Source organism: Micropterus salmoides, unplaced genomic scaffold (genome assembly GCF_014851395.1).
Source record: "Micropterus salmoides isolate LMB-PRFRI ecotype aquatic unplaced genomic scaffold, ASM1485139v1 Ms_hic_scaffold_12, whole genome shotgun sequence".
Classification (NCBI taxonomy): domain Eukaryota; kingdom Metazoa; phylum Chordata; class Actinopteri; order Centrarchiformes; family Centrarchidae; genus Micropterus; species Micropterus salmoides.
In genome coordinates this window covers 8874885-8897933 of record NW_024040263.1, presented here as the reverse complement: position 1 = coordinate 8897933, position 23049 = coordinate 8874885, and the positions used below count along the sequence as shown (strand labels likewise).

Sequence of the window (23049 nt, the reverse complement as noted above, 5' to 3'; positions counted from 1 at the left end):
TTGCATGGATCCCATATGGTTCTGTGTGTATGTGTGTGCGAGGAGCACTCTTCTGTTCAGCTTTAACTGATGGTAGACACTTAACGGAGGAAATACACAATAGATACAGAGTGATGATGTTTAGATAATTGAATGTAGGATCTCAGCTCTCAGGTGAGAAAAAGTAGCTGACAGTAGCTGAATACTGACAACTGGTGACAGTCATGTCAAATTTTCATTTGAATCCTTCTTGCATTCCTCATATACTATTTTAAAGAACATATAATGTCATTTTGTGAGTGATGTTTGGTGCACATCTTTATTTGAGGGCATTTGTTGCCCTCCAGTGTTGAAACACAGCCATCACAAGAGCATTCACAACAGCAGAGGCCTCTATGAAGAGCATCTGTACTGCACACAAGCCCTAACACAAGTCTCACTGACACCTTTACTAATATTATGCAGACAAAAGTATCAATTATCTGTAAACTAGACAGTATCAGTCCAGCTGGTATATAGATAAGATTAATGTTCAAAAAAGGGGAAACAGGTGTGTTGCACTGAAAGAAGAATCACCTCATTTTATTTGCAACTAATTTGATAATAATAAATATATTTATAAATTTTTCACGGTCAACCATGTTTTTCGTTCACTTTCGGCGTCATGCACCACCATACACCTGGAATGCTTTGAGGTTGAAATTTGGGTATTTCAGTCTGGAATGCAACATAAAAATGCCCCCAAACAACCAATCAAGTACCTGAAGGGGGCGTTGAATGCTTAGACTTTATAGTTATATCAGATATTTCCTGAAACATCCATGTTATATATATATATATATATATATATATATATATATATATATATATATATATATATAATATATAAATGCATCTGATATTATTATATATCACAAAAATGGTTTTGCAGGAAAAAAAAATTTTGCAGTTTATAATCAGCAAAGCATCATTAGGTATTGTAAAGTCCTAGATCTTTGCCAGCAAAGACATTATTTGGCAAATCTGAAGTAGCAATGATATGACAAGAGAAAGATACTGAAACACAAGCATCATTTGTATTCATATGATGGCTACGTGTTAGAAGTTCTCGTGCCCTATATTTAAATAAGTGTGAAAAGCCATACGCAAAAATCTCATTGTGGATTTAGTAAAATTTTATTTATCTACAATTACTCCTCCATACAGGCATAAAGACTGATAAGATTCTTTTTTCATTTCAGTGTGGCTCATAAATTGATAAGTTACACAATATCATACAGAAGCTAGATGCCAGAACTGGACAAAAAGTTGCAAAAATATCTTTTTTGTCTTTACATCTTTTCGGTCAGTGTTTTGCAGCATATTGTAGAGCAGATAGGGTGTGTCGTCAAAGTGAAATGAAACAACTCTTGAGTGTTGAAATAGTGTAACACTCCAACTGATTGGGGGTGTGAGGTCAGGGCACAGCACAGTGACATGTTGCAGGTGATCTTACTGCTGTAGGTGCATCTTAAGTTGGGGAGAGCAGCAGAGCAGTATGGGAAAAAGCCAAAAGAGCTCTGGCAGCATCTTTATGATGAAATGAGAATAATCTCACATCTGCTTATAATTGCATTTTTGCTACATTTCAAATCCTCATCTCTAAATTTCCCAGATGACTTGTGTGTCAAAATGAACCTAGCATTTTTTTTATGACAATACATTACAATAAACACAAGACTGGTAAAAATCCATCAAAACCTGACGGTAAAAGGGCAGAGATGAATGCACTGACGTGTTTTTAGCTGTCACTGAAAACCGAAGAACCACATCATCAAAAACAGTCCAAATGACTAACATGTAAATGTGATGTGACAGAAGGGGAAAAGAAATATGAACATGTCATGGCAGCTGGAAAGAGAAACATCTTCAATATATTAGTCCTATGCTTTTGTTTCTCAGGTGTCTTTTCTTGCCTGCTGGAAAACAACTTCCCATCTCTCCTTTTTTCACTCTTTCAGTGTTTATTTCCTCTAGTCCTCATCTTCATCCTCCTCATCGTCATCTGTTTGATCCCTAGCGTCGAGGTCATCTTCATCTTCCACCTGTAAGGAAAGTGTCACAGTCTAACTAAAGCAAACACACAACACACACAGCTGAGTGGTCAGGACACAAAGTAATGTCTCTGAAGGTGTTGTTCTTACCATAAAGTTTACTAGTCACGACATCTCTGCTACTAAAAACTACCACCAAGTTTAACTGGTTAAACAGCTTAAAAGACTAGAAACCCATTAAATTAACTCCTCTTTTCACCAACATATGCAGACGTTTCTGTCTTAATAGTCAGAGAGGAGGATGTAATGAATGAGTAATGACAGAGGACAATGTGCTGGACATAGAATAGACTACAGCTATAACGTACAGCGGTTTCCTTTATACTTGTACGTATTGAAAACACCACAAAAGCTGGTACAACCAATCAGCTTGATTGATACCCAGATCCACTCTGCAACCTATAGTTACTAATAACACCCTCATCTATGCAGGTTTACGGAGACGTGCATGTTCGTACCGTACAAGCTTAACAATTCCAGCTTTAGCCAACTTCCACAATCCTGTAATGACACCAGTTCTGATGCGGGATGGTACCCAAGGAGAAATATCAACAGCTGGACTTGCTAATTTACGACAACATTTGGATGAAATGGTGGAAGTAGAGACGAGGGCTACAGGACCAACAAGAGCTGGAGGTGGCTGAACATCATCAAAGTGAGATGAACCAGTGAGGTAAGCCGTGGCTCTGCACTGAAACTGATAAGTAGGTTATAAAATGATTGTCCTTCATGGCCCATCGCCTGTTTTTTTTTTTATAGTCAAGTTATTATTTATTTGTAGTGTCGTTGCAGTCATGGAAAAAAGATTGTCAACGGCAATGTTCTGTCACGGTTTTTGTTGACAAAATCAACACTGTATGATTTTATGTCTTGACAATCAACACCAACAGGCCCAGACTAGAAAAACTCAATCCAACCTAGTCTGATAGGTTGTGACTACAATCAGCACCACAATCATTATGCGTGTCCCCCTTTTAAAGCAGCATTTTTTTTTTTTACTGTCATTCAGTCCAACTAGCATTTGCCTCATCTATACAACCTCCAATTATAACATTATGACCAGAGTTACAACTACTGATGAATTCAGAAAAGAAATCTCTGTCTACCGTCTCTCCCAGGTCTTTAAGTCTCTGTTTGAGGCTGTGGATCTTCTGGTCCTGGTCCGCCAGCAGCATCAGCAGGTCATCCTGCTCCTTCTTGGACTCTTGCACCTCCGTCTGCAGCTTTGCTTTTTCCGTCTGCAGGATGGCCACTGTGCTGGTGGCTGAAGCCAGCTGCTGCTCCAGCTCAGCTCGGCCCTCCGACGACTTCTTTGCTTCCTCCTGAACCAAGAACGAAGATGGAGAAAACAGAGGACAAAGAGTCAGGGGCGGAATGGGACAATGACAGGCCGAGGGTGTAGATCTTGAATAGAATGATCCATAAATACAAATAATGGGAACACAGGAAGAAATCCTAACATCTGATGAATAAATAAACAAGTGTATTAATAATAACAAGTGTGTAAATAGTGGAAGTCAATCAGGACCAAGTGATGCTTCAGAGACAATAGTCATACAGACATTTTGTTATAACATTCTACACACCTTGAGTCTCTCTGTCTCAGTCGTCTGGGCTGCGAGTCTGCTCTCTAGTTCAGCCATCTTGGCGGCGTCTAATGAGCCGTCACTGCTGGGGACTGCGTCTGAGGTCTGACAGAAACCAGTGGAAAGCTGATTAATTTAGTGTCTGTTAAGAAGAATAGCTACAAGGTTTGTTTATTTATTACTTTACAACACAGTGTTGTCTAACAAGATTAAAGTTAGGGTAGGTCATTTATTTCAGAAGCATTCGAGTTAAAATTCTCCTTACTTCCCGACAGCAAACAATAAATCAAAAATGGGAAAATCTCTTTTAAAAATCTGGTATCTGTGACTGTAGCAGGACCGTAATAAGTACGAATGAAATGACCGGCCTTTGAGTTTGTTAGTAGAATAAAATAAAATAAATAAAATAAAATAAATAAAAATGTTTTACATGGTGGAGGATGATTTAAGGAGTTTCACAGTCTTAGGGCAGAAGCTTCTGTCCTGTGGTATGACAGCGGATATCTATATATGGCACAAAATGTCATATTTACCGCAGCTTCAGCTCTTCTCAGCAGCTCTTGTCTCTCTGTCTTCATCTGGTTGATTTCTGCAGACTGGGACTGGACCTGACTCCTCAGAGCCTCCAGCTCCTGCAGAAAACAAACGTAGTAAATGCATTTTCTGAAAATAAGAAAACACTTTAGCTTGAAGTTTTAAGGTCAAGTCTGGTGATATTCTATATTTTTCTTATTGTCAAAGATCCCGCTAACAAGTATTGCTTGTGTAGCCAAATAAATTTAATCCCACTCTACCACAATACAATTAAAAACACATAAATGATGCACACTGGTTAAAATGTTATAACATTTCATCACCATGACCAATCTTTAAGATTACCATCTTCAATAGGATCAATGGGCTTTGGGCTGAGTGACAGAAGATAAGAGATAAAGAGGCAGACCATTTTTTTGTTTGTATTCATCTTTTCACGGGATTTGTTGTTAACGATAAGAAAAATACAGAATACCAGCAGTGTTCTTTACACATTCATTAGGAAACAAAAGTCAGGGGAAGTGAGTAGTGATGAATCCCACCTTGAGTAGCTCTGTGTTCTCCGATCCTCCCGCTGAACTCTCTGCTGTCTGCGACCTCTACAGTTACATACAGTGAGAATAATATATTAGTGACTCAGTTGTGGATGAAGTACTCAGATTTTTTTACTTAATACTCCCTTACAAGTAAAAGTCCTGAATTTAAAATGTTACTTTAGTAAAAGTACAGAAGTATTATCAGCTAAATGTACTTAAAGTAGCAAAAGTGGAAGCACTCACTTCCTACGTGTTATATTATAGAATATAACATTTTTCTGTCAAATACATATAAGAGCATTTTAATTTTGTCATCAATGTGCAGCCAATTTTAGATACTTTGTATGCTACAGAGTAGATTTCACTATGAGAGGACAAAATATATACAGCACATGCAATTCTAATCGTAAGATTAGACCAGTGCTGCAACTAATGACTATTTTCCATTATTGATTCATCTACTGATTATTTTGTAGATCAATCAATTAACTCTTGACTGTAGAGGTGATATCTTTAAAATGTCTTGTTTTGTCAGACCAACAGTCCAAAAAACAAAGATATTCAATTTACAATGATAAAAAAAAAACAACAACAAAAAAGGCAACAAATCATGACATGGAAGAAGCCAAACTGGGAAGGATTCTGCATAAACATAACTTGTACAATTAATAAATTTAGAAAATTGTCTGTTGTAAGAAATTGTTTGTTGTTGCGAGTAGTTTTGGTATGTTTGAAAACAGTAGTTGGCGTCCATTTAGTGTAATGATGTCGGGCTGTTGTCACAATGGTGAGTGAAGTGTGGTTTGGTCATTTACTGTTCAAAGTCTACGTGCTGTTTATCTGTTATGAATGGATGAAGCTAAACACAATTTGTGTAATGATGTCAACTGTTTTTCAGGCAACAGTGATGAGTTGAAAGGCAGTTTGTCTACTGTTGTTTGGGGAAACGAGCCCCCCGGGTGTCACTGAGCTGTGTCTGGAGGAGTGTGTTTTGCCTGCACAGCTTGTCCGTCTCCTCTTGAAGCTTACACAAGCAAACACACACAGACAGACATCGTGATAAACTCTGCGACCCCTGACAACAGCTCAACTTTGACAAATGGTCTTTGTTCATTACTGGTTTTATGTTATGGAAATTTGTGCCTCTGAAATCAGCCCTGAGTGTGATGCATGAACACACACACAAACAAATAAATAAATACTGTACGTAGATACTGACTAACCAGGGTGTTGATGAGTGCGTCTTTGTCCCCGAGTTGTGTCTGAAGGAGTGTGTGCTGTTTGCGGAGCTCCTCCACCTCCTCTCTGAGCTGTGTGAGCTCCTCCGTCTGCAGCCCGTTCAGCTGGGAGCCGTCTCCCTGGCTGTTGGACTGACTCTGGTTCTCCTTACCTGAAGTTATGACCACATACACAAACTTAGTTAAAAATGTTAAGACTCAACAGGAAATGCATCATGATCAATGAAGTGTTACCCCCTCCATTGATTTTTGTAAGGTAATCATACATAGATATACACACACAATACACAACCAGCTCAAGTAATATAACACAGCGATCTCATAACGACACACTGGCCGATTTATTAGAGCAGTTTGAGTACAGTAAAAAAATTACATTAAAAGGCAAAAGCTTGGACTGTCTTTTTGTCTCTTCAGAGGCAAGTCTGTTTAATATACGCAGTTATGATGACAGTTTACACACTATCTAAATTCTTTAGATAAGATGTTGTGGACTCTGCTACACTCAGCTTTACTCAGGAAACAAGGAAAACACATGAGTTAGCAATTCACAGATTCATTTCATCCCGGTTATAATAATGTAAGTCTCTCTTCACCTGCCTCAGCAAGTCGTCTCTGGACCATCTGCAAATGGTCCAAAATGCTGCTGCAAGTCTATTGACCAGGTTTAGTCAGACGAGTCACACCGCACCAATGCTGTTTTTGTAGCATTGGCTTCCCATCAGGTTCAGGATTCAGTTTAAGGTGCTCATCTTTACATAATCACATACTTTGGCCACTCACAGTTATGCAATATTGGATAATTTTCCTCGTTGAATAAATTACAAAGTATAATGATCCACATTTGTGTAATTGGTTTCGCTTGATCTACTTTGTGTGACTAGTGAGAAACTCTGAGTGTGTTTTAGGTCATATTTGTGCAGGAATATAGAAAATTCTAAAGCCTTTTGGCACCAATGTAACTCCCCTTAAAATCACAAATTGTCATGTTTACGTTGTGTTTGTGACAAAAAGAGAATATGTATATTTCCCAAATTGTAAGTAGGATTCCTTTAAAACCGCTCTGATCATACATATTGCCGACCTGTGGCCTCTGTTGTAAAACTTGCAATGTCGCTGCGTATCACTGTTGCTCCCTATCTGAGTAACTTCATCATAAACAGGATTATATGAAAACAGCACAACACCACACACAGAAAGATAATTAAAGGTCTTCAACTTTGCCTTAAGGATTGGATTAAGAGTACTTCTTGTGATAAACGATGACCCTGCTTTTCTTCGCGGACACAAAACACCTGTTACATGTTAACCAATGAGGTGAACCCACCTAATTTTAGCTTTAGGATGTTGTACTGATCTTTGTGCTGCTGGATCTGGGACAGCTGCTGGGTGACTGTAGCCTGCATCTGTTCATTTTGAGATGACATGGACTTCACCTGCTCTTTCAGCTCCTGGATCTGAGCATCCTGAGGATCACACAATCAAACTCCAATAGTCATCAAGGAGAGAACGTCAAACAGAAATAACATCAAATAATACAAAACCACACGCAGAATTGAAAATGGCACTACCACTTAGCTCTGTTTACCTGTTCCCTGATCAGCTCTTTATACTGAGTTACAATGTTGTCATGTTGCTCTAATGTCTTCTTCACCTCCTCTTCCTTCTTCTCCTCCTCACTGGATTTGTGAACCGCTTTGGTGATCACACCTGTTTAGAGTTAAGCGGGAGAAATCATTTGTAAAAACTCTCAGGAATCTTTACAAACTCCACACCAAATTAATTTGAGTCGAGAACGGTCTCTGACTGACCCTCCAGTTCTTTGATCAGCTTGGTGAACTCGTGGTCGAACAGCATCTGCTCTGGAGACGGGAAGACGGGCTGCGGCTTCTGAGCCGCCCTCGAGTACAGCTCATGCTTAGTGATGAAGCCCAGTTTCTCTACAAAGTTTTCCTTTCCAATCCTCTTCTCGATGAGCTGCTTTAGCTTCTCTCTGAGGAGGACAGAGATGAAATGGCAGGTCTTAACCAGAACAGAGCCTTTTAACATTTACTGTGCTGACATGACATAAGTCATCTGATCTTTTGAAAAAACCTCCTGGTTTGCTTGATCGGTTTCGGGCATTTAGAGAACTTAGGCTAACAAAAGGTACAATTCTGGAAGAACTTCATTGCGTATCCATGTGTTTTTAAATGTTAATACACTCTATCTGCAAATTAGGTGCATGACACAGACCCAGGGTGTGAATGAATGACTGCAATAAAAAAAATTAAAAAGTAGGGGAAAGAAATTAAACTTTACTTGCAGCAGCCTTTCACACCCAGAATAATTAAATTAAACCTACTGAAAAACTGCAGTGTTTCCCACATGTAGACTTTACTTAGGCCAGCCAGCCAAAGTATATATGGCAACCAATCTTAGCATTTTACAGATAAACACAGAGAGTGTTGTTATCTTTTATGTTACAAGACGCGGTCACAGTGGATATTTTACAAGCGCGAACCATGTAAAGCGACAGTGAACACCCCAGTGCAGCCACATGCGTGGCACCTGTGACAGAAAAATCCAAAAGACGACTTTTATGTCTTTTTGCCGACTTTATAAAACACAGCCAACTGCTGACACGTATAGATAAACAGAAAGAGGCGGTGCAAACTGCTGTGTTTGCAGCAGAGGTGTGTGTGTGGGGGGAAAAGAGAACTGAAGGGAAAGGGAGCAGATTCATGTAGACTAGTGAGTAAACACTAAAATAAGGTGGAGAATGAAAGAAATATAATTAAAATGGTTAAATAAGAAAAAACCTAGCCTATATCCCACTAACCCCAACACCAATCACACCCGACCGTCATTCTGTGGGAAACAATGAACTGTTAATATACTCTTGTTAAAAAATGAAGACCTACACACTAAATAAGTATGTTTCCCACAGCAGAACACCAGGCTATTTGTATGATTCACATACTGTACAGTATTCCCAGACTATCAGTGAATGACGTCACAACAACTGTGGCTTTACCTGGTCTGTGCTTTCTCCCTCTCTCTCTCTGTGTTTCTCTGCAAATGCTAAGATGGGTCACCAAATCAGATACTGTGTAACTTACATGGAGAGACCGTATTCACACAATAAAGCTTCAGTCAATATAAATTCAGTGACTACTCACCACACAGTTCATATTTACTTCAATACACTGAAAATAAAGGAATACTGGTTCAAATATGTGGCCGTACAACTGCATGTGTGTTGGGGTTTTAGACTAATAAGACTACAACAGTTTGTGAATATGTGTACTGAATCCCTGTGTACATTTGTGTGCCCGCAAAATCTGATTGGCATTGGTGCAAAAACAATATCTGGATAACGGATTCTTGTGGGGCGGATGCTTACTTGGTGTAGTTTTCCAGCGAGTTGTCGTTGTAATAGATACAGATGCCGAGCAGCAGCGCACACAGGCCCTGCACTAGCCTTTCATCCTCTCCCAAGTTCTCGGAGATCTGTGCTGTCAGCTACAGAAGTCCCAGAGTCAAGGATTCATTCAGTTTCAGACTCCCACACCCCTTTTTAACGAGGAAGTGGAATATGATGTCCCCATTCTCATTGATAATCAGTTTATGTTGGCCCATTTTACACAGGGATTGAATTGAACTTTAAGCCTAAAGTCAACACTTAAAAATGAAAACACAAGGTCGGTTTGAAAGAAGTTAAGTAAATCTTAACAGTAACAGGAGAGGAAACTGGCAGATGACTTGTAAGCTGCTTCAAGGATACAAAGGGAACGTTTTCCTGATTGTGTAGAAAGTGCGTGACAGCTATCGGACAGTTGCTGATCCATGTACACAGCAGCATGAGGAGGCCCACCCTGGTCTGCACTTTACTACCCTGCAGAGCATAAGAACAAACAAAAGATATGTCAAACATAACCTTCTTGCATGTTGCATGCAGACTTGTATAGACCAAAAATGTGACATTCTAAAGATATTTAAGAGGTTTTGAGTTATTAAAAGATTTGACATTGAAGCACCAGATGTTCAATGTGATCATGACCAGTATCAGGATGGCAACGGATACTACAAGTAATTACAATTTGAATCCCGGTCATAGATTTTTAGATTAAATCCAGAAAGGGAAATTGGTTAAGAAACAGTTCTTGTCATTTCTTTAAAGAGCAACTTAATTTGCATTTGCTTAGTGTGACACAAGACTATCAAGAAATCAAGCAAAGTTATTGCCAATGTATTAAATTCAAACTGAAAAAATTAAATAAAAGAGGGCTGATAAAACTGCAACAAGAGTGCTTGAAGTGTATGAGGTAGTGTTTAGATTTAATTTTGTTGGCGTATGACATTTTTTAACAATTAGCCAAGTCCTCCCCCCCTTGCCCCCCCGCCCCCATCTTGACATGCTGGGATAAAAACACAGCATTTGATTTCCCAATCAACAAAAATTGGGAAAAGGTTAAGTAAATCCATCAATGCTTTAATGGAAGCACTTCAATCACATCAAGCATTAGTAGTTAAAAAGGTTATCACAAACAAAAAAAAAAGGAGGTTATGATGACCAGAGCAAGCAATCCTGTATTAATAAGTCAATGTCCCTAAAGCCTAAACAACCCTTATCTTTACCTCCTGTCGTCACATGTTCCACAAGTTCGCAATTTTCATTCCACGAGTGACTGCTGACTTGCCATCCAACTATATTGACATTTTAATGTATTTCCAGCTATCAGCACATGCAAAGCAAAACCTATTAAATGTGCATATTTTAAGAATGAAAAAGGAATCGTAACGATACAAAAGTGATATAAAAATGATCATGCATTTCCATGAAAACAGCTTTGAGAAACAGTTAAGACAGGTTTAAGATCTACAACAGACCTCAACCTGGATTTTCTTTCTTTACAAAAGTCTGCTTCCAATGGAAAAAGTAAGCAATTGTGCAGTTTTTAATAATTTCTCTTAATCTGCAGTAGGAAAAGAAGGGATTATTTTCATGGAGTTGGAATGTAAGAGGATGAATACAGATTAAAACACAGTGCAGAGGCAAATTCAATCTGTAAACTCCACGCTGTAGCTTAACGTTGCTAATAAGATGGTGCATTAACACCTAATGCACACATGCTTTAAGAAGAGCAGATTTCTTTGAGAAATTGAAAAGTATGGAGGTCTGAGCAATGAAGGTGTGGGTAAAAACTTATCAGCATTCCATACTACAAAAACTTACGAAATCACCTTTTCAGATTTAGTCTCCAAATGTGACGAAATGCACAAATGAAGAGGAAAACAAACGACAGGAAAATGAGCAATATTAATTGATCAAACATTGGCCTCAGCAAAAAAACGATAATGTATATAATGTGCTTCTGTATGTTTCTGTGTGGGTGACCGTGGTTAAAACAGCAGCCTAATAGTTCAAATTAAAGACTCCATCTAGTCATTGAAACCTTTAAAGTGAATTTATGTCAGAACAATAAAGGCACATCCCTTCTTTCAAAACTGAAAACCACCATTAAAACAGGTTGTAAGGGAAAACAATCTAGACTCAACATCAAAACATTACCTCTAACTTTCAAAGCCAACTGACTAGAGGTGCTCCGATCAGGATTTTTGGGGCCGATCACAGATTGCTGAAAGCAGTATCGGCTGATACCGATCACCAATCACCGGGTCTATTTGAAGCCTTCTTATTTATCATGTAGCATTATATATTTATTTAACTATTCCTAAAAACAATGTATTAAGTATTACAATTAATAGATGATAAAGTATCATGAAATGACAACTGTTTATTTTATTGGCAGGAAACATGGGCAACATATTCCTGTCGCTCTCTTTCAGTGACTTAAAACACAGCAGCCTTTGCCTGGTTACTCTGAGCATCGGATAGCTTTAAAAATATAGCTTTCCCAAAAACAGAACAAACAGCATCTTCATAAAATTACCTCACCGATAAAAACTGCAACAAAATAATAGCCAAAATATTCTAAATATTGATGGCTTTTGCATCGATATGCGTCGATGATAAACTATGAAGTAGCCGCTTTTTGTTCTGGAAAGCTCAGGCAGTTTCTGTTTGCCTTTAAGGGGTAGAGAGAGGAGTCATACCTGTCAACAATGGGATTTGAAAATAAAAGGGACATTTAAATAAATAAAAGTACAATGTTAATTCAATAGTATACTGTTAATGTAATAATTAATTAATAATTAACTAATGTTAATGTTACTTATACTTTCTATAATCCTTATAATTTCATATATAGTTTACCACTATAGTTTTTGGCCTTTAGTAGCAAGTGAAATATTCTTGTTCTGTTGGAAGATAATTGACCATTTATGCGGAACAGTTAACTAGGCTACAGTAGGCTGCATTCTTTACTCGCACATCGTCAATCATTTTTCCAGTTCGCACAGAGGCTATCTATTTTTAGGGGCACATGCGAGTGAAATATTCCGTTCTTCTTTTTCCTTCAGCAGGGTTTTAAAAAATATATTTTTAGAAAGATTTACGGGGAAACATTTCAATTGGAGGATACCGGGAGAAGACTGTAAAATGTAGCAGACTCCTGGGAAAAGCACGAGGGTTGACATGAGAGGAGTAGAGAGAGAGAGAGAGAGAGTGTGGGGCAGAGACAGAGTGAGAGGCAGACAGCTGATTGAGCAGCGCCTGAGCTGCTAAACGGCGCTGCTCTGTCTGCATCAGGAAACACACACAGAGGTATAAATAAGACTTTCTCTGCCTGATGCGCTGTGCGCCGCGTAGAAAAAGAGACAATTCAACTCTGGCAGCATGTGGACAGTTTCACAGGATTGCCCCAGCTTGTACCTCACTTCCCCTTCCTACCTGCACTAGACGCATCAATCGCTTCCTCCTGAAAAAGGACTTTAGTGCTAGCTAGCTTTGAAACCTGCTCAGATCACTGACTGTAGTGAAACCATTTTAGCTGCTGGTCGAAAAATTGTGAGTATTGCATCATCTGACCGGCCTTTTTAGAAACCATCCATCAAACTATTTAAAGCAGTTATCGGCCGATCAGGATTGGTAACTGATCGATGGGAACACCCTTATAACTGACCACATTCTTGTCAGCCTGGGAGCTCCTACAGTTAGGAGGATATCACAGCCAGGGTCTGGGGTCAGACCAAAAACAATTTATTGCATTGGTCCAACATAAAAAAGGAGCAAGAGTTAGACCCCATGGGTATGTGCCTTAAGCAGATATCCATAGTTTAATCTCACTGTACAAATGAATTTACCAGGTCTGTCATCATGAGGCGGTCATTGGTTGACAGCTCTGCTCTTTCCTGCATCTGAGTGTTATCTAGCTGCAACATGCAGGCGCACCAAGGTAACTTACTGTTGGCAACTCCTGAAAAGGAGAGTCTACTGAGATTGACTCCGTCTAGTTGGGACTGATCGACCTCCTGTACTTACTCAGACTCCTTCCCTTCATTTCACACCACCAGGAACCCATTTCAGTTATCAGGAGTGAGTTTGAAAAGACCTCCGCTTTTTGCGTACCGCCCGACTGGCAATACACCAGATTCCCTACTATGCTAAGACTTGGTGGTGGCCCCTCGTTACTTCTTCTGGCTTAACTTGACAAGTAAATTGGATGCCCAGGAGAGGGACCCAGTTCCCCTGACACAGACTTTGTCACCTCACTTGAGACCAAGCTAACCAAAAGCAAGGACTTTGTCAACGGATAGCAAAAGTTTTCACCAGGAAGGTGCAGGGAAGTTCATGCATTTTAGCAGACTGCCAAAGACTCTCATTGCAGAATCTACAATGAGAGAAAAACAGAAGAAGACGTTGGCATCTCCAGGGGATGCACCAAAAGAGTAATGCAAACTGCGTTGTTTAAAATATGGCTGAATAATTTCAAACTTCATCAACACTAGAACTCTTAAACTCATATAGATGCACAGTGAAAACTAAATAATCTTCTGTAAACTATAAAATCTTCTGGCAACCTGCTCTGTACATTTGTAAGCATGTATGTGGAAATAAGACAGACAAGAGTGAAGATCTCTCAGTCGGACAGGAAAAGATCCAAAAGCTGCTCAAACACACATTTCCTGAACAGACAGATAAGAGCAACGTCACAGGGCAACGTAAGGGTTAGGTGGACGTCAGCGGACATAACACCACAAAAAACAGCTGGTGTGACCCTTTTCTCTGAGCCTCTCATGGGTGTCCACTTCCCATAACCCCAATGATGAACACAGTGAGAGCAACTAGTGCTTCCAAATCTTTGGGGAGGAATGCACTTGTGTGCCACCCTAATGAGGAAGAAGGGGTCGTTGCCATAGGTTAGGGACGGAGAAGGGGTAGTAAAGAGTTAAAGGGAAGAAAGATCCCCCAACACTTGGGCCAACAAGACCCTTAATAAAGATGCCAAGCCAAAATAACCAGCATAGGTGCCGCCCACACTCAAAACACACACAGGCACAGCACACACACATTTTACTTACCCGGCGGGCGATCTTATCTCCCTGCAAAACCACAATAATGTGATACTGTTCTATTCACTGTTCACTGTTGTTTATTTACCAAAAATGCCTCTATTCTCACAGTCTTCTACCCAGACACACATAAGCTGTTCAATGAAGGAGATGCTAAGTGCCACTGTTTTTTGTCGTACCTGCGAGAGGATGTTGGTGCACTGCTGCAGCAGGGAAACAGGGGGCTTTCCCAAACTGGTGGCCAGTTGAACCCTCAGCAGCTGTTCCTTCTGGGTGAGGTTGTCCTGCAGGGCGTGTGCCAAGGCCACAGCGGCACACCAGTTGGACAGAGAGTCTGGTGAGAACAGTCCTCCACACAGCAGCTGGCCGGCGGAGATGGAATTGGCTGGGGAAAAAAGTGAAATAAATTAATATAATGGTGCATATATCTCTTAGTGTGGTAATGTGCATTGTGCAAATTCCGGTTTACTACAACAAATGTGCAGAAACGGCTAAACCCCAAACAGCTTCAGGCTTAACTCCTAAATGCCATTTTGTCATAACTTTTAGAAGAAGTCCAATCCACATATGTAAATTCCACTAAACTAGCAATGTGCAAACCATGCTTAACAGTGATGATTTGATTTGATTCAATTATATTGGGATTACATTTATTGCACCTCAAAAGCTAGAAAAAAACATGTATGTGTGTATATGTGTAAGTGTATGTAATATTTTTCCATCAGTAAACACAATTCAAAAAGCAATACTGATGGATTCACCAGGCTTGTCAACGTTTGTTAGCAAGAAGCTTCTCCTATACCCACAAGTAATGCTATTTACAATGATGTATTAATAATTTGTTTTTCCTACATTACCTTATGTGTCAGTATGTCAGTGTCTTAAATGTGTTGAATAGAAAACATAACCACAATAAAAAAAATCTTTTACAGTTAAAACAATTGGAAAGCAGAGATGTCAATATTCTACACCTGTTTAAAGCGGGAGTAGGAAGCATTAAAAGTGACTCAAGTTTAGCACTGAGGTAGGATCATCTTTAGTGTTAATCAAACTTTAACAGTATTCTGAAAAGGCGCTATATAGAAAGCGGTTGAATCGATACTGCATTCATAAAGCTGATTAATCTACTGGATTAGTGTCTGCACAAGGAAAATTTGATGTCTTCTCAGGACAAAACTAAACAACTGGTCAACTTGGTCTATAACTGACCATCAATGGTGGAGGGCAGTAGCGTAGCCACAATCTCCCCCTGGCCTTTTTGGTTCTTGTAGAGGAAACACTGGAAACAGTACAGGACCGCACAGCGAAGCACAAATGGTTGTCTGTCATTCACCATTGATATGAGCAGCACCACGATGGCTGGTCTATGAACAGATGAAGGAGACAAAGAGAAAGTTAGGTCACTACAGAATTTACATTCAGATTTAATATCTTGGTTTCATACATTGGTGGTGTCTCACCTTGGTGGGTTTGAGGGGGCGTTGACAGATGCAAAGTAGTCCTGGTTGACCTGTGAGCCTCTGATAACCTCTGACACAGTGTTGATGGTCTGAAAGAAAGTGGCCAGATCACAAGCTTGAATGCAGGATGTCTCAAAAGGAAGCAATGCCTTTTTGATTAACCAACTAGTAATTGACTAGTAAAGGATTGAGTAATACTTTCTGCTATTACCTCTGTGAGGATGTCAGCTGGCACACCAGTGGCCATGAGGATGGTACACAGCTGCTGCAGCAGGCCACACTGGTACATGGACTTCTGACAGCTGGCTGTAGCTCCAGGAGAGTTCACTGGAGACACCATGACTCGCACCAACTGGGATCAGAACATTGTGCAAGATATTAGCAAAACATTATCCCCGTTGTTCTGCTTGTTCAAAGCAACAGCTAAACGTGACTGTTCTGCATTACCTGCAGCATGAGATGGAGGTTAGTGACCTTCTGAGCAGACCAGCCAGAGTTATCATCACCGACCTCAAACCAGGGCTTCATTCTCTGAATGTAGGAGCCTTCCTTGAAGAAGTTCTGATTGGAGCTGTTGTTCTTTAGCAGGTTGAGCAGCAGCAGCAAACAGTCCTCTACCACAATACCTGCACCAAGAGACAAAGGTGTACGTCAGGATGTGTCTCTCAAGAAAAACACCAAACTTACTATTTCAATTGCAGAAAATACAATAAGCATTTAAATCTTTAGAGACAATTGTGTATTGAAGATCAGAAACTTCCAACTCCTTTTACCTCCATCACTGCTGCCCTCTTCTGTGATGATGTCTAGAAGACGCTCAAATGCGTTTTCAAATGCCACAATTTTCTGAATGGCAGCATTGCTTTTGGTCAGCTGTTGAAGCAACAGCAAGCCCTGTTGGAAGTGAAAAACAGGTCGTCAGGCATCTCCTGAAAATGACATTGCTGTAGCGTTATTCACACTTAATTCTCATGACAAAAAGGTCTAGAAACCAAAATCAGCCCTGGGTTAGAACAATGCAGGTTGGTGGATGCGTGGTGTTTAAGGTAGCAGTGAGACAGGAAATAAAATCCAGGCAGTCAAATTTGAGTAACAGATCTGTGAGTATGAAGGCTTCACAGATGCCAAAACACTGCACAGGGGTTTAAAATACTCCTGATTTTACAATTCTGGAAAGTTATCACAGCTCAAATTTTTAGAATTACTATCTTTTGTCGCGATGATTGTGAGGTAAACAGTAAATATGTGCCATTCACATTAGAAGTAATCCACCAGATGAAGCATTCTGTTGCCAGAGTCCTCTGTGTTGGCATTGCCCCTGTACAAACGAACTGGCCTCATTCAAATGAATGAAAAGGCTGCATTTTTTTCCTCACAGAGCTAACGTCAGTCTGAACGCAGCCTTAGTTTTAGAGGCTTTTGTAGGTAGTTTATTACGAAATGGCAGCATAAAAAAGCAGGAACAAGTACTCACATCATTGCGAATGACTTCTCTAGAGTCTGCCAATAGGTCCATCAATCTAGAAACACCTGCATATCAGAAATAAACATATTTCCTAAGAAAATATTGACAAACTAACTTTTGTGTGAACTGTCTATTTTTCTAGAGCCAACAGATGCTCACAGTAAAGGGATACAGACATGCTGATAAAACTGAGGGTGCAGGTCCTGAGCAAATTCCTGACATCACAAAAAGAGTTTGATCAGATGTGGAGAGGAGAAACTCACCCATGGGGCTGACGAGAATGATACCCTGGACCTGGACACCCTGGTTCTTCAGGAGAGCAGTCAATAGCTTCACCCCGGGCCAACGCACATGGAAGTCAAACTCCTAAAAAAGCACATCAATGCATAAATATGTCAGGCAGTTGTTTAGACGAATATAAAAACATAGAGCTCTTGGCACTGGAGCGGAAACAGTTCAGTACCTCCAACATAGTGAGAAGCAGGGTCACATGCTCAGGGTCCTGAACAAATTTCTCTGTGAACTGGGCACCCAGGTCATCTGCCTGCTTCTGGGCAGCCTCATCTGTGAAGGAGATTGAAAGCTGAACTTAGTCACATCTTCAACACTAAAGCAGGAGCCAGCAGTTTAGAGAGGGAACCAGCTGATTTGTTCATAGTAATCACCCTGAGCAATAATGCAACTTTTTAAAACCTTCCCAGAGTGTTTGTTACTGGCCGTTTTCTGCTACTGAATAATGACTTTATAGGGATGGATATGTGAATCCATTCCAAGAAATGTGCACATGCTCGAGGTGATACATGTGAACACACCTTCTGGGGGAAAAAAGGGTGACACACAATATGAGGGGAGAGTTGGACAGGAGGATAAACAGGTTGACCTCAGCAGGGTTACTGTAAGGGATTCTACTGCGTAAACATAGGCAGAGAGACAATTAACGTGGGACGAGCTGAGAGCTTTAGTGTGACAAGCTGGTTAGCAACACCACAACACTGAGAGTAAGTGTAATTTCCACCTGCTAATCTGGCCATAATTTAACAGCATCTAGCAATGCAGATAGTTTTAGATGTTTTTACCCACATCTTGTTATATCCATTTCTAAGATTTCTGCTTCCACCCCAAAACAATGAAGATGGTGGAATTTTGGTCATGGCATTGTAAAAATCAATTGATCACATGGCTTTGTGTAATGTGAAAGAGGTCATTTATAGTGTACCCACACATAACTATCACCTAACTCTACACTTTTTAGCTCCTTTTAGCTCATTGTTTTGGTTATACGGCCTACATCTTGAGTGGCTTGCTTCCCTCTCACAGAGTTATTTTCAGTCACAGAAGGCAGCAGCTGTTTTCAGTGAAAATGCTCTCATAAACCCACATTATTCTACCTTCCCAGCACCAAACAGGAGACAGAAAAAACTAGAGACTAGCTGGTGACGACAGAGGAGCATTTAGTGACTAAAGAGGCAGACATTCCCCTCAGGAGTTGGTTGAGACTAAAAACAGAGCTAAATAGAGAATGTTGGTCTCACAATTGCCAGGTGGCGACAACTCTGAATTTAAACTTTGCTAAAGCGTGTTGGAAACTGTTTGCCCACATGTTTGTCATAATGACAAATCAGAAAAATCACCAAGTATAGGGTGAAAAAAAAACATCAATGTATCCTTCAAGAAACTGTGTCCCTGTTACTAACAATCCACAGATCACAACACAAAATTAGCTACCATTAGAGGATGGTGAGCATTTTTTGTAATTTGTGTGAACTCATGCTGAAAAAAACACTTAAGATGCAAACAGAATTAAACAGTGTAATTTCACCACAATAGTGCAAAAACTACCAGTTACTAAAGCATGACGGAAAAACAAAGCAGCAAGGACAAATGACATATTAACAGACAGAGGTTGGGGAATGAGATGGTATTAGTGAAGCATTATTATTACCACCCAAACACCTTCAGTTTTCCAGTGTTAAATCATTTTAGTGAAGTTAGTTATCTAGCAGTACTGCATGGATAACTTAGTTTCAGTACTGACCAGGCATGGAAACATTCGTATGCTTCCCTGAGACAGGGTTATGAGACACTGCGTCTGCGAGAGCAGGAGGGGAAGAGTAACTTTAAAGCTTCACCCAAAAGCTTGGACATGCCATGATGATAACCAAAACACAGCCCTGAATTTAACATCAAGTTTACAATGTGTGCACTGCAGGACTGTTAATTTGCTCTTTTTCCCACAACCCAACCAAGAGGAACCAATGATTGTAAGTGTTGCTGGTGGTTGGGGGGTGGATCACATGCACAGTTAAAGAGATTTACCTTCTGATTCATCTGTACGGTTAAAACATGGAAGAGAAGAGAGACGAGAATTCTTATGTAAAGCAGTCATTATCGGTTCACAGAAGAGGGGAATGCAAATTGACTGATGTCCAGTTGACATGAATTGAATTCACACATGCAAACAAAACAATTACTCAGTCAGTCAATACAGTTTATAGTAGCCACACAATTAGGAGGAATTATCTTCATATGATAACCAATTTAGGATGAATTTCATTATTTCGAATAATTGCAGGAGGGTTTCACACCTTGCTCTTCCTCCTCATCATTGCAGATGATGTTGTATAGTGTGTCCAAAGCATAGCCAAGGATTTCAGAGTCAGACCTGTTTAATTAGCAGGAACAAGCAGAGTGTTAACAAAACACAAGTTTCAGTGTTAACAGAACTAGAGACAAACAAAACCCTTCGACTGCATGTTACTTTATAAACAATATGTACAAAGCTATTTTAGGACACCATGAGAGAAACACAAATACTACATCAACATACCTATCAGTTTGCAGTATGTTGATCAAGTGATCCATCGCCTGTGTTCCAACTTCCATGCGATATTTCTACAATAACAGGGAAGGCAAGGCGAAGTTATTTATATGGCACCTTTCAAGAACAAGGCAACTTAAAGTGTTGTATGTAAGACGTGAAAAAGACATAAATGAAACACAAGGCTACATAAAAAGACGGCTATAGAAAGAGTAAAATAAAAGATAAAAATAAGCTATAAATGATAAAACAGAAGAAGATGTGAATGAATACATCAAGGCACTGGCAAACAGGAAACTTCTTGACTTCAAAGAACTTAAGTTTGTTCCATATAAGAGTAAAAATTGCACGCTGCTGTGTGGATAGCTAGCAGACCTGAACCCAGATGACCTGAGAGGTCTGGACAGTTCATGAATTAGCAGCAGATCAGAAATGTTTTGTGTTTTGGCCCTAAACCACTCAGTGCTTTACAAACAGATCGTAAGATCAATGACACACTATTGAAGAAGACAAAATCTAAAATAAATAAAAAAGGAATTTTGTTCAATGTGGACATTAATAAACTTTGTATTGTACTTTGTATAAAATACAGGATGTCTATACATCCACCTCTGTGTTTGTGACACAGCTGCACGTCAATGTGCAACCCTGTGCCTCCAAAACCCATTATTCGTGCCCGATAAACTCATTACTCATGGTTGATGGGGCAGCCAGGAACAAAACAGTCCATGAACAGAAGTGAGAAGAGGTGGCTTTGTAGAGGTCTACGTCAATGATGAGTTCATTTTAATCAGCAGAGTTTGACAAATGAGAGTTTTATTCATGACAGTGTGACAGAGGCGAAAACATGTAGCCAATCATTTACATGACACTGATGTAGTCAAAAACTGCAGCTCTGCGATAAATCTGACCTCTTAAGATTATAAAGGCAGAATAAAACCACAATCAAAAACTAACATTATCACATTCATGAAGGTTCCTTGTATTAGTTTTAGCTACGTCCTACCTAATTAGGTGCAAATTGAATATATTTCTTCAGCACATGTTTCCAATGACTTTGTCTTTGTATTTTACCTTAGAGAGGGATTTAAGAGCACGGACAGCATCTCTGCGGTCTTCTAGGAGCGTCGAGGAAGCTACCCGGTCACACAACTTCTGGATCTGTCGACAGAGGAATTATTATTTATTTTGCTTGCATTTCTGCTTCATTTACCATGAAGAGTTTTGTACTTATGTCTTGATAAGGGGGATCAGTGGACGTCGTGAGTGGCTGTATTCTGCAGAGGCATGGAGTAAAAGGTATCATCATAAATGTTTCACTTCTTTGGGGGGTCTCATGGGTCAGTTTGTTTGTTAGCTGTTCTTGGAAATGTGTGCAACATTGAGAGGTTTAGCAAAAACCTTGTATGTGTACACATACTTCTCCAACAAAGCTATTTCTGATTAATTTTATTTAAAAAAACAATACAAAATATATTCTTAGTTTACCAAGATCACAACTAGTACAGAATGCAACTGGTAACATATGCCACATTGCTTCAATTTAAGGGGCCAAAAAGTTGGGGAAACACTGGTCTGTTGGACAGAATTACTACAGTTTCTCTGGAAAACATTGTACAATGGGACACGAAACAACTTATAATAGAATAAATTGACTGTAAATATGATTTACTGCCTCAAAAAACTGGATTCATGTTTAGTTACTCCTTAGGTACCAGTATTGGGAAAGACAGTGCTGCCGTGAACATTTAACAGCATCTTGATGAATGTATTGAGCATTATGCAGGAGGAACAAGATGCCTCTCTAAACAGCCAAAACAAGAATGTTCACTGACAAAGATCTGATTATGTGCTCCTGCAAAACCAGCAGGATCGATTTCAAAACATACCATCACTGCATACATTACACTAGATGCATCTAATTCATGCTGCTGTACATGAAAGATCTTGATTGTTTCATACTAGTTGATAACACCGTGAGGATGTGCTATTTTATATCACTGGAAGATGAAAATCCCTTTGGGTTTTGAACAACACTCTGGGAAGTGGTGATGACAAATGTTCAATATTTTCTATCAGCAGTTTAATCGACAATGAAAGTGATCGTTAGTTACAGGACAGTGCAGAGCAAGAAAGCCTTATTCTTATGTGGCACTTATAGCTTAATGGTTGTTTGATTATATCCTTCATACTGGATGTGAATATAGTTATATTCGGTTTTATTGTTGGAGGTTAACGTTACTTGAAAATAAATATATTGTAGGAAGATGTTGATTGAGTGACTGACAGCTGATACCCCTAGAAGTCCTGTCTGTCTGTTTTTTTCATTCACTGATTTCCCCATACATTATAGCTACTACAAGAAGGTAAAAGCAACATGTCATAAACAGCCCTAATTACTGCTGACTGACAGATACGCTGCGTTAGCTTATTAGCCTAGACTAGCTCGTTGTTCTAGGCCCCAGTCTCTTAACATATCATCCTGGGTTCTTTTTTTTTTAGATCAATAAAACAAATAATCCTCCGTGTAAAAACCCAGGTTTAATTGGTGACGTGTGTGTGGTGGAGTCTGTCAGCTGCACAGCGGTGCATATGTTAGCTAGCCGCGGCTAGCCGGGCTGGTTTCCTACCGTCTCCGCTTCGGTAGGCTGCGGCCCGGCTGCCTGCCCACCCATCACTCCTCTGAAGAAGTTCATCTTCACAGACGTCCTCTTGGTGCCGTATTCAAAGCGTCTCTCTTCTGAAAAAACCCTCACACTTCCCCTCACAGGTCCGCGTACTAACTATGTGAATAGAAAAAGTAAAAAGGTACACAATGATAATTTGTTCACTGTGTACACTGACCGACCGACCCCGGAACACCAATGTGAGTGGACTGCGCAT

General features: G+C 39.8%; 1 protein-coding gene across 6 annotated transcripts; it reads right to left on the bottom strand.

Moving 5' to 3' along the window:
- Positions 1-1136: 1136 nt before the first annotated feature.
- On the bottom strand, positions 1137-23049 carry uso1 (USO1 vesicle transport factor). Of its 6 annotated transcripts, XM_038713189.1 has the most exons (27): positions 22797-23049; positions 21241-21327; positions 20176-20240; positions 19934-20010; positions 19665-19676; positions 19384-19437; positions 17812-17912; positions 17612-17714; positions 17358-17413; positions 16657-16777; positions 16331-16509; positions 16095-16235; positions 15884-15972; positions 15633-15787; positions 14603-14808; positions 14433-14453; positions 9733-9843; positions 9352-9470; positions 7778-7959; positions 7555-7676; positions 7294-7432; positions 5952-6118; positions 4735-4791; positions 4192-4290; positions 3659-3763; positions 3179-3394; positions 1137-2063 (listed from the first exon to the last, which is right to left on the bottom strand). In XM_038713189.1, exons 1-27 carry the CDS (start codon positions 22860-22862, stop codon positions 1992-1994), a joined length of 2922 nt encoding a protein of 973 aa, XP_038569117.1. In that variant the 5' UTR covers positions 22863-23049; the 3' UTR covers positions 1137-1991. The 6 variants fall into 6 exon arrangements, with proteins under 6 accessions (XP_038569117.1, XP_038569121.1, XP_038569122.1 ...); XM_038713193.1 differs by lacking the exon at positions 14433-14453; XM_038713194.1 differs by lacking the exon at positions 19384-19437.

Bases quoted from the DNA above. Each gene is read 5' to 3' on its own strand.
- uso1 (XM_038713189.1), bottom strand. From the start codon at position 22,862: ATGAACTTCTTCAGAGGAGTGATGGGTGGGCAGGCAGCCGGGCCGCAG. The intron at 14,809-15,632 runs GTCAGTTATAGA...TTTTTTCCCCAG, and splicing joins ACTGCCCTCCACCATTGATG to CCAATTCCATCTCCGCCGGC. The intron at 9,471-9,732 runs GTATCCTTGAAG...GGACTTCTGTAG, and splicing joins ATCAGGAAAACGTTCCCTTT to CTGACAGCACAGATCTCCGA.